An 11,753-nucleotide genomic window follows, 5' to 3' on the forward strand; every position below is an offset into this window, starting at 1 on the left:
GAAATATTAATGGCAATTTTGACAAAGACTGGCAGAAAAACAGGTGAGAGCCCAAGTCGATTCCCTGTTAACCTCACTTGTTTGATGAGAGGTGTAGCAATGTTTGGAATTGAAATGAAAAAAAAAAACAAAAAAAAAAAAAACACAGTGTCTCAATCTCTGAAGTGGCTACAAAGGAAGATCAAACTTTGCCTGCAATGGCGATGCAGAGTATGTTAGAGTCATTTTTCCACCATCAAAGAAGCAATATCTTAATTTTAGATACCTGCCATTTTTATATTTATTCGCATATCCTATACATAATAAGTAACAGTATCACCACTTTATCCACAGCCGATCCTCTAAGAATAAATGTATTTGTACCTTAGATATTCATACGATAAGTGATAATAGCGCTGAGATTTGAATTTTAAAGTTTTTCCATTAATGGACGAAGTACTCGAAGCTGATTATGACTTCCGCATACCTCGTCGTAACCTCGGTGAAAACAAGCGATAGAAATCGTTTTAGGCACCGTTCACACCTGATATATCAAACTACACAATTGACAGCGAATTTAAAACGAAAATTTTTAATATTTAAAAAAAGAAAATGTCCTTTGCAATAGCTGACGGAACAAGGAATAAAAGTAAACTCCCAAAAAACGAGTGGTTTACAATCATAAGCTAATTATCAGATTTCATACTGATGTCGAAATATATGTTATATTAGATTAGAAGTTAACTCACGCTTTCCTCTCTTAAACTTCTCTGCACGTAGAAACTTAATTTAATAGCAAAAAAGTGTTTATTTAAGAAAAGCGACTGTGCAGCGAGGGAGTTCAAAATACATGCACTTCATTTCAAGTAAGTGTGCCAAACAGGCTCAGTTACAAACTCATATCAGTTGTTGACAAAATGCCAGGTTATGCAACGCAGAATACCTGATTAACTTAATGGCGTAAACGAAAACATAAAAAATAACTGTTTATCACCGATTTGGTAAAGCTAGCCATATTTCCGATTTTCAATGTCATTCTTGTCTTTGAAGCTGCTACTGTTTTTTTTTGTTTTCTATCTCTAGTGTATAGTGTTCTCACTGCTCTTACATGTTGCAATTGATATCATGAGCCCGTAACCTAAAAACACCATCATTCCATTAATTCACAGTAGCAGGCAAAACCACAGTGTCCCTTTTTGTTTGTTTGTTCGTTTGTTCTTTTGCTGGTGTTTTTTTCTTTTTGTCACTCTCCATGTTTTATAATTATTATTATTATTATTATTATTATTATTATTATTATTATTATTAGTAGTAGTAGTAGTAGTTGTAGTAGTAGTAGTAGTAGTAGTAGTAGTAGTAGTAGTAGTAGTAGTATCATTATTATTATTATTATTGATTTCTTCCTGTTTGTTAGATTTTTCTTTTCAACCATTTATGCATTGGGCTGTAGTGTCGACTGTTGAGGTTATATACATTTTACTCCTCTTGAATTCCTTTTTCTTGCTACTGCACAAATACATATCCCATAGCCTTAGTGTTTCTATTTCCGCGATTTCCGTTATGTCTGACAACGTTGCCGCAAGTGTTGTCTTCCTGAGGATATCCTCCAGTACCGAACCCAATTCTGGAATCACAACTTCTGCACTCATTTTCATTGTTACTAAGTATTCCGATTCTTGCTCTAGAATGATCACTTCTTTCAGACACAGTATTAAAGCCTTCCCTGTTACATTGGGGCTGCAGGGAGCCCCTTGAACCAATAAGTGCCTTCCAAGTGTCTCGACCCAGTGACGTGTTGCGATATTTCCCATCAGCGATCAGTGAGTGCAGAGAGTCGGCCTGCTTGTTGATGGCAATGAAGTTGGTGTGGTGGCCAATTTTCATACCAAGGCATATCTTAGAGAAAGGCGTGTTCCAGTAAGTCGGTAGCTTAGTTTCTTTGTTGTCAAACCCAGTTTGTCCGTTGGGAGAGTTGTATTCGTTCTTATCAGTCCAATGATGTGAGTCATAATGAAAGGTATTCTGAAAAAGAATAATTGCATGGGCAAATAAATAAATAAATGAATTCATAAAGGAATAAGTAAATAAACTTACAAATATTCTAATCAAATAGAACAGACATACTTGATCCATAAGCTGTATGCTGTTTACTTCTGACTTTGGATGGTATCGGGAATTGATTTATATGATGAAAAGGCTGTTGTACGTAATAACCAACAAGACGTTATGTAAGACAGTAACAGGCATTAAAAAATAAGAAAATGAAACCTTGTTGCCATCGATTTTCATGACCGGCGTCCATCCCCCATCACCGCATCCACTGATCTCTTTGTGACAACGAACGGTCACTGGTTTTGAATCGATGTTTAATGTCACCAGATTACTCATGGTTGACCTGCAAAGAGTGATTGATTACTCTGAAAGTACTCCTCGCTCATTACCTCTCAAAGTAAAAGATTTAAACACTAAACTAAACCCAAGAAAGGCCGTTTCTCGAAATCCCGTGTACTAATTACGCACAGTCATGAATTTTAAAGTTCTGCCAAAATAGACGAAACTCTTGATTCTGATTATGGAAAATTTAATTCTTCACAGCTCTTGAAAACGAGGGTGACAAAAAATAAAACAATCTTTCTCGGCAACTTTCTTACCTGTAATATCAAACTACACTAGTGACAGGGGATTGATAAGGAAAAAATAATCTTGTTTGATGAACATACCCTCTGCAAAACTTGACGAAAAAGGATAACAAAACAAAAAAAACAGTTGTTCAAAATTAGAAACTGGTATTAAAAGTAACAATCACTACTGACAACGATGGAGTGCGGTCTGGATAATTCTCTCTCCGCCGAAATTCTTGCAGAGCAGGAGGTAAATCCGGACTTTCAGCCCTTTTTGATAGAGAAACTTGACTATAATCCGAAGAAGTCTACTTTTACGTGGTCATGATCATTTGAGGAGCTTCAGTCTTTCAGTTTTAAATATTTGATTATCGTCTCGGCTGCGTGCTCGATTACCAGGAACGAGAGAGCACAGAAGATTAAGACGAGCTCTTTGGTTCTGAACTATATAAGACTAGTACACTTCAAGTCCAGGGATCTGATGACCAAAATGTAAAGACTCAACTGCAGTCTATTTTAAAGGCTACTAAAGCTAACAATAGGGAACTTAAGATACCCTAGACGCAGCCTAGGACGACGTTAACCGGAAGTAAATTCGTAAGGTCTCAATTTTAATTTGCATAAATGTCACGCCACTTGACGGCCACCACCTCAGTTGAGGCGGTGACGAAGTTTATTTTGGCGGCCTCTCAGAAAGATGAGTCATTTTTCCGAATTCTTCCCTTAAATTAACAAGTTCTGCATAAAATTTTCAAACATTACTATAAAAGAGATAGTTTCCTAAACTGTCTGGTTCATTTTTGTTTTCATAATTCAGATTTACCAAGCATATAGAGGGTTTTTGTGTGAGCGTCAAGTCTTCAGAAAGGAATTCCAAAAGCAGGTAAATCTGGGTAATTTCCTCAGACAGTATTGCTTTATTTTTCAATTTAACCTTCATTTTTATCGTGTAAAATTAATCAGTGGCAATTTAGGACCGCTTTAGAAAATGATTTTGCGTTATATATATTATTTTGCGCCATCTTTCTTCGAGGTCAAATCTTTCGTACTCTTCATACGGTAATTCTAAGTTTTTTGAAAAGCTGCAGTCATAGAGGAGCACGAATTCTTCTTCGGAAATGATGTCGGCCAAATAAGAGCCTGTTAAAAGCTCTCGGGTCTTCTTAAACGATGTTATAGCAGCAAAACCGCCTGATTCCAGCAGTTATTCTCTGACTGAATGTGTTTGTTGTTACGTGTTTCGGCGACCGCTTCCACCACTCAAATCTTAAGGCTCGTATTTCCCGCCCAAAGGTGGCGGTCACGACTCATGCCCTCTCGGACGTGACCGCGTTCTTTAAGGCAGCCGCGTCCAGTATCTTAAGGTCCCTAATGTGTCTAATGGCGAGGCGGGCGACTTCACTGCTAATGACGAAGAACCTCCAATTTCCTGCCCGGATTCTAAACGGAGCGAAGGTTCTGTTCGGGAAATATCACCCGGCGATCAAGAGGTCTCGGCACCTGATTTTAAAAGAGAAACTGGCAAAATATGGTCGCAGATTACAATGGTCCATGAAAAAATTGGCTCCATCGAGAAACCACGAGAAGCTGATTTAAATAATGTCCAGCTCATCAACACCCTCCAACAAAGAAATCAAAATCTCTGCAATGAAAGAGCGACTATTTGACCTGCAAAGAGTGATTGATTACTCTGAAAATACTCGTCGCTCATTACCGTTTAAAAGTAACAGATTAAAACACTAACCTAAACCCTAGAAAGGCCGTTTCTCAAAAACCCGTTGAGTAATTACGTAGAGTCATGAAATTGAAAGTTCTTCCAAAATAGATGAAGCTGTTGAATCTGATTATGAAATAATTAATTCTGCACAGCTCGTGAAAACGTAGGTGACAACAGAATAAAACAATTTTTTCCGCACCTTTCTTACCTGAAATATTTAACTACACTGGCGAGAGGGGATTTATATAATTTGATTGTCCAAGGGAACTGCTATATCCCTGTTTTCATTTATATATATTTTTTGTGTGTGTTGTTTGTGTCTTTAAATAACTGCAGAGACAGCTGTAAGTTACGCCATCAACTTGAATACAAATGTTAGTATAGTGAATGGCTTATTTTTTTTTTTTAATTAGGCCATCTAATAGCAATTAGATAAGAATACACTGCCCTTTCGCTTTCCAAAAAAGGACAAGGCAACATAATACTTATCATTGAGATTATCTCATCTCTGAATAATCATCTCATTTTCAAACTTTACCTTGCAAAAAAGTATTTAAGCTCAATTTGTTTTTCTGCCCTTGTGTCCCCATATTTTTATATTTTTATTTTTTTCGAACCTTTGGGTGAGCATTCGCGGTTAACGCTTTGTCACCAATATGTTTTGATATCATTATTCTCATTCATATTTGTATTTATGTTCGGCTTTTTTATTATGTTCATACTTTTACGATTAAGTCTATTTTCCTCTCTTTTCCTTTGACTTACATGTTCTTTTCATAAGCCTCCTTGCAACTCAAAGCTGCAAGAAGAAAAGTATGGAAACAGATTGAAAAGTTTTCGATGATTATAATCTACTTTTTTATGATTTAGAGCTGTAAACATGGCAAATGAACCATTTTGGTAGTTTGAATAATGGACTGCATGACAGATGCAGCTTCAGTCCCATATGGATGTAGGGCAATCCCTTGTTATCAGTGTGGGAAGCGTGTTGCAATTCCTCTGTTTGTTTCCTTCATGTTATACTGCTCTTTAAAATAAATTTCTCTGATGCCTATGATGAACTAACTTCCCATCAGCAATTAAGGACTTGTCATTATTTTTCGCCGGGATAAGAGAGGGGGCAGGGGCGGGGGCGGGGCTGGAAGATTTTGGTTTGTCATGATAGTATTCACCTGATCCTCCCATCAGGCTCTATTATATTCTCTTGACACCCCTGGAGAAACGAGCAAAAATTTTGGGAAATCTTTATAAAAGTAGCACTGCTAAAATATTTAGACTTCGTTTGTGTTCAGTTTTTTAAAAACATATTTTTCAAATACGAGCATAACTTTGAGCATAATTTGGAAAAAAAATGGGCCACGCTAATACCATAATACCCTACTTCTTCGGAAAATATCCAACCCTGTTTGTAACGACTGATCCCCTTCCGTTGCCCCTGAAAAGCATGTGATGCCTGTAAAATCCTCCACCACCTTACCCGCTGGTATATGGCAATCCTCCCCATAATATCCAGGGCTACAAATGCATTGGTAAGATCCCTTGCTATTTTTGCACTCGTGAGTGGGCTTACAATTGTGTGTAGCCTCACTGCACTCGTCAATATCTGAAAATGAATTTAGAGCTTCAACACAGTGTGAAGATCAGTTTGTTTATTGCAAGTTCTGTGGACTCGTGCCAAAGTATCCATTACACAGTGTATATCATGCAAATATACATCTGTTGTTTAGCTAAGCAGCCAAGCAGTTTTATTTACATCTACAATGAGTGGCAAAGGTGGTTGACATCCCTTCCCTTAGTAAGTGGTCCATAAACCTCTACTCAACATGTCAAACAGATATTTGTAACTCTTGACGAAAACATTTCCGGAAAGTTCCCAATCTTCCCCCAAACAGGGTGTCCAGGTAGTGACCATTTTTATAACTTTTACAACACCAACACCACCAACTACAATAGAAAGCAACATTAAAAAGGGAGAAAGAGAGAGAGGGTGGGGGAGGGGAAAAATGGGAGTTATGAAAAAAATTAAAAAAGGAACAGGGCGTGCCAAATTCAGAATTAGCAAGGTCATCAATCTTCCTGACATCTAGGTCTATACGCTCATGTATGAATCAACCCTTGGCAATAGCTGACGGGAAAGGAAGAAAAGTAATCTATCAAAAAAGGACTTGTTCACAATCAAAAACTACTAATTAAAATAACTAGTCTTTTCCTTCTATAAGCTAATTATCAGATTTAAACTACATTTTGCCTAAAGTTAATGTTAACCTTTGCATTCTCGCCCATTTCCAATTAATGTATGTTCACCTGTACAGTTATTAAACCCTTGTATAGTATTGTTGCAAAAGGCATCAAGACTACTCGTGCATATCCCTTCAACACACTCAATTATGTTAATACCGGCTAGAAAAGATGGTGTAACGGACACAAACACCTCTCAAGGAGTCATTACCTTTATAACCCTATATAGAGTTGAGGAATGAAGGGTACCATGAAATGACAAAGGCGTTTCTTGATTACCTGTTTCGCACCTCTCACCCTTGAATCCAACTAGGCACAGACAGTGATATCCTTTGTCAGTGAAACCACTTTGACAAGTGGCGCTGTTCTTGCACGGATTCTCAGCACATTTATTCTTCAAAAGGGGAAATAGAAAGCAATGATTTTAAAGATGACACAATTGACCTCTTCACAGCCTACAAAGCCGAGTTTATCTCAAGGTGGCACTTCACTTTTTTTGCGATATAAATTTTTTGACACTTTTGACGGTTTTTTAGCGTTTCCAAAGACCGCGTTTCTTTATACAGCTAAACCATGGTTGACAAGCGAAATAACAAGAGGAAGTATATATAATGAAACATAGAAATAAATTATTTAAGGAGAGTATAGGTGAATGGCATGAATGCAGAAATAAAAGAACACTATATTGGAAAAACAACTCTACTCGGCTAGGTTCACAGGCTTGTCCTGAGTCTAAAAGCAGGAAAACTATCAAATTAAGGGCTAAAAAAAACTATAATTTTTCGTATCTAATATCTTTTACTTTACTTGTCCTGAATTATTGTTTAATCGTGACCATTGCATGTAGCTATCTAACGACATGAAAAGCACTTTCCTTACCACAATGTAAAAGTGATGTGAACTTTTATTCTTTCGGAATTCCTCGGGGACGCTGTATTTATCAGATGACAGAAGCTCGCACCATAATCTTATCCCCAGGGCCAGATTCACAGAAAGACAAGAAGGATTTTGAAGGCATTTAAAAGTACACTCAATGTCGTCGTAAACCGAGAATATTCCAGCCCGAGGCACATTCAAATAATGAGACTCGTCAACAGAAAACAAACCACTTCTTATGTCCGTGGCCTGGTGCGTCCGAGTGTCAGTTCCTGCTGGTCGAGTGAACAACACACCATTCCAATTGTGAATTTAAAGGAATATATAAATAGAAGCCCTTTTACAAAATTATCTATTTCTTCATTACATTTGCAGTTCATTGAGTGCGACCATATTCTGAATCACATATTTTCCCTTATAATGCTAAGGATCGATAACATGATTTATCATATGCATATAAATGGATTAATGCTAACCTTGCGATGTTGCATCAGTAGGGGCTATTACAAGATAATTTGGTTTTTATCAACAGAGTTGATAATGTAAATTGGCCACCATAAAGCTGCCGCTTCGAACGTTGGCCCTTTGCATATTTTTCCTCAAATTTCCCAGCGTCTGCTGCCATTGCTTCCCGAATAATGCCTTTCTTTTGCGCAGGGAATAGGGAAAATAATTTTTATTTCAATAGTTGGGAAGCAACATTTATGCGAAGTAGACTTTTCAGACTATTAGGAAGCGCAATTTCTTACACACATCTGCTTTCAGTGTAAACATTTCAATTTTTTCGTAGATAGTGTAAAAATAATATCTCTAATAATTTCCCCTACCTTCTCTAATGCGAACTGTGCATATTTTTACTCTTTAGAGGGTTAGGGTGCTAACATATTAAACAGCTCATTGGAATTTGGAAGGCTATGTCTCGTGCGTTGTCTTATTATCCTTTAAGGGTCCTCTGATGAGTTTCCTGGCCGACATAAATCGCTATACGTCATTTAGTTTGGGATCATTTCACACAGTTGTCAGACCATTCATTTAGGCATGATAAAATAGTGGTTCGCTATCTACAGGCAATTATTTTCCTGTAACCAATGTCCACCTGTCTTGGCTGTCTATCATTGACTGCTTTATTATCGCTTAGGGACTCTGTCCTCACTGCGTAGGTTAAATATGAATTTCCTTTTTCACTCCTAACCAAACGTGAGGTTAGATGTTTTCCGCCCATATTGAAATCCTTAACAGCGAGAGAAAAACCTGGATGCGCTCTTTGAGCATTTTACTTTTTCACGTCATCTTGGACATGTTGGAACGCACTCGGTGGGATAACAGGACCTACACTGCATAAAATCCAATACTATTTTAATATTATGGAAAGGTAAGTTCCTTGGAGTTGAAATCGAAGAAAATTCAGCTTCATGATTTTAAGCAGTTGTTGGGCAACCATTCTAGACTTAACGAGCTAACGGTAAATATTTTTTTTCTGGCAAACTGGGAAGTTTATCTGTGAGTTTTCTCAAAATGCGACCCATTTGCTGCAGCGTTTAACGCTTAAAAGGGTTTGCTATAGTTATTTCTAATACTGATCCTAATTTCTTTCAAAGATTTCAGGATTTTAATTGGACCTAACTAAGGAAAAATCCTTAAATAAAATTAAAACTCATTGGATGAATGTCGATTGGGGAGTCTTGATGACCAAATAAAAAACCAGGGAGTTTATCCGTGAGTTTTCTCAAAATGAAGCGTTTAATGCTTAAAAGCCTTTGCTGTAGTCATTTCTAACACTGATCTAAATATCACTCAGGATTTTCTTTGGACTTAAATAATGAGAAATCCTTAAAAAATGAAAACTAACGGGATGAATATCGATTGGGTAATCTTGGTAACAGAACCAAAAGCAGAGATGTCGTTTTTAAAGACAGCCTCTCCTTTCAAACCGAATTTAAAATAGTTTGGATGGATTCGTAGTGAAGTCGACCCAGGGATGGAAGTGACAGAAATTTGTGAGATCAATGCAGAGAGTTGGCTGCAAACATTCCATAGCCTCTACACGATCATAAAACCAACGTATTTCAAAGGCAACAGACTTAAAGATCTGGCATGATTAGTAAAAAACCAAAAACCAAACAAGCAGAAAATAAAGCCAGAGCCATAGCTTAAGTTGATATGCCAATAACAGGGAAAGCGCTTTTTTGTTAAGATGTAGCTGTTAAGATTCTTGCCAACACTAACCCTGTGATCCGTCAGCCTTTAGTTTTACGACGCAAAGTTCCATCAAAAGAGCGCAGGTACAAACAGTATACATGGTCAAATCATTGAACACTTGTTCGATTCATTTACTTGTGTTCGACAGAAAATACCGAGAAAGCTTAGTTAATTATCCCTTTCACTGATATGTCACTTTTAACGGGTGAGTGATTCTTCCGGTATGATAGTTTGTATTAATCATGGTTTAATTAGTGTTTTAGCCGTTAGCGTAAGGACTATCACCATGCAAAGGGCTTCGATTGCAGTTTCTTCTGGATGACATGATACTTTTATCTATGTACTGTTTCACACGGGAGAAATTGGTCGGAAACGGCTTTGGTTCAAGGTAGGCAAGACATGTATAATGGAAAACCTGACCTTCATAGTTTACATAATGATCTATTTGACACATATTATCTGGTGCTCTGCCTAGTTCAATAAATGAATGCACATCGCGATCAGCGTTTCGTAAACATTGGTCTAAATTGCTCAATAGAGTTTTGTCAAATACAGAGTGTTTTTTTCTTTTGAAAATTTAGTGAATTCGATTCCTTGTAGGCATTTCTATGCCCTTTAAGTGAGATATCATGATACTAATATCATGAATATTACCTTTGGAGAATATTAAATATAACGTGAGATATGTGCATATTTGATTAACTCACTTTTAGATATCTGAATGGTTAATTTTCAAAAGCCTGGCGAGTTAGGCTTTAGTAATAATCTTCAGTACATATGAATAATATTGTGCACCATCATAGAACCAAACTATCTCAGAAGCAACGGACATAAACATCTAGCATAGTAAGTAAAAAAAACAAATGACAAACAAACACAAATTAAAGCCAGAGGCAACGCTTAAGTCAAAATGCTACAACAGTAAAAGCGTTACTGTTGTTAAGACGTTGATATGATTTTCGCCGATACTAACCTTGTGATCCGACAACCCTGAATTTCATGGAGCAAAGTTCCATCAAAAGAACGCAAATAAAAAACAGTGTACATTACCGCATCGTTCAACACTTATTTAATTCATTTACTTCAACTTAATACAATTAAAGCTTATTAAACCCTGACCTGCATAAATAATGATTTATTTTGACGCATATTATCAGGTGCTCTACCAAGTTTAATAAATGTATGCATATTGCGATCTGCGTTTCGTAAACATCGTTCTAAATTGCTCGGAGTATTTTTTTCTGTTGAAATAATTTGTGAATTCGATTTCTTTTAAGCATTTGTAAGCTCCTCAATTGAGATATCATAATAATCCTTATGAATATTACCTCTGGAGAAGAGCAGATATGATGATTACTCGATAAAATTATTTTTTAATATCTGAACGGTTTATTCATATAAGCCTGGTGGGTTAGGTTCAGTCTACATTAGAAATATATGATACTCCTGCTGAGATGAAACAGTTGGATGATTCCCTTGTTTTCATTAAATCAACAATAGGTCACTGCTGATGTTCTCTCAGCGATGAACTAATTTAGAGTTTGAAATGTGACGTAGATTCTTTTCTTCTTTCTTTTTGTTTTGTTTTGTGTTTCTTGTTTTTCTTTTTCTTTTTCTTTTTTTTTTAAACAATCATTGTGAGGTTTCTTTAATTCTCTCTGCAGGCAATTCACCACGAAACAAAAGTGACCCAAATAACTTAAAGGTGCTCTGTGATATTGAACAACAGTAACTTACGAATATTAATGGAAATTGTGACAAAGAATGGCAAAATAACGAGTGAGAGCTCATAACAATTTCTTGTAAGACTCACTTGTCTGATGAGAGGTGTAGCAATGGTTGTAGCGAAGAAGCAAGCAATCGATAGGCACAAATTAAAAATCCCGCCTTCCAATCAAAAAGTCAATCAGAATAGGATCGTCTTTAGCCGGGAAACGAAGACTTAAATATGATGGAAAATAAATAACATTGCAGAGTAGAATGTAACTGAAGGAATTCTACAATTATCGTTCATAATCTAGAGATATTTTTAACTTTCTCTGGGAACTGCTTCGTGTAGAGAAATCCACGAAAGAGACCGGTAAGTAACATTAATGCTTTTCTGGCTTTAATTAAAAAGCCGA

At 36.7% G+C, this 11,753-nt stretch overlaps 1 protein-coding gene across 1 annotated transcript; it reads right to left on the bottom strand.

Moving 5' to 3' along the window:
• Nucleotides 1–251: 251 nt before the first annotated feature.
• LOC148728792 (putative skeletal organic matrix protein 5) lies at nucleotides 252–5,884 on the bottom strand. Its single transcript, XM_088724575.1, has 4 exons — nucleotides 5,795–5,884; nucleotides 5,083–5,116; nucleotides 2,248–2,374; nucleotides 252–2,001 (listed from the first exon to the last, which is right to left on the bottom strand). Coding segments are annotated over exons 2-4 (648 nt in total). The 5' UTR covers nucleotides 5,085–5,116; nucleotides 5,795–5,884; the 3' UTR covers nucleotides 252–1,482.
• Nucleotides 5,885–11,753: the final 5,869 nt, after the last annotated feature.

This window comes from Stylophora pistillata, chromosome 6 (genome assembly GCF_964205215.1).
Source record: "Stylophora pistillata chromosome 6, jaStyPist1.2, whole genome shotgun sequence".
Lineage (NCBI taxonomy): Eukaryota > Metazoa > Cnidaria > Anthozoa > Scleractinia > Pocilloporidae > Stylophora > Stylophora pistillata.

Excerpts from the sequence above, each read along its gene's own strand:
- LOC148728792 (XM_088724575.1), bottom strand. Across the intron at positions 2,002-2,247 it reads TGAAAATCGATGGCAACAAG|AATACCTTTCATTATGACTC; the intron begins GTTTCATTTTCT and ends ATTCTTTTTCAG.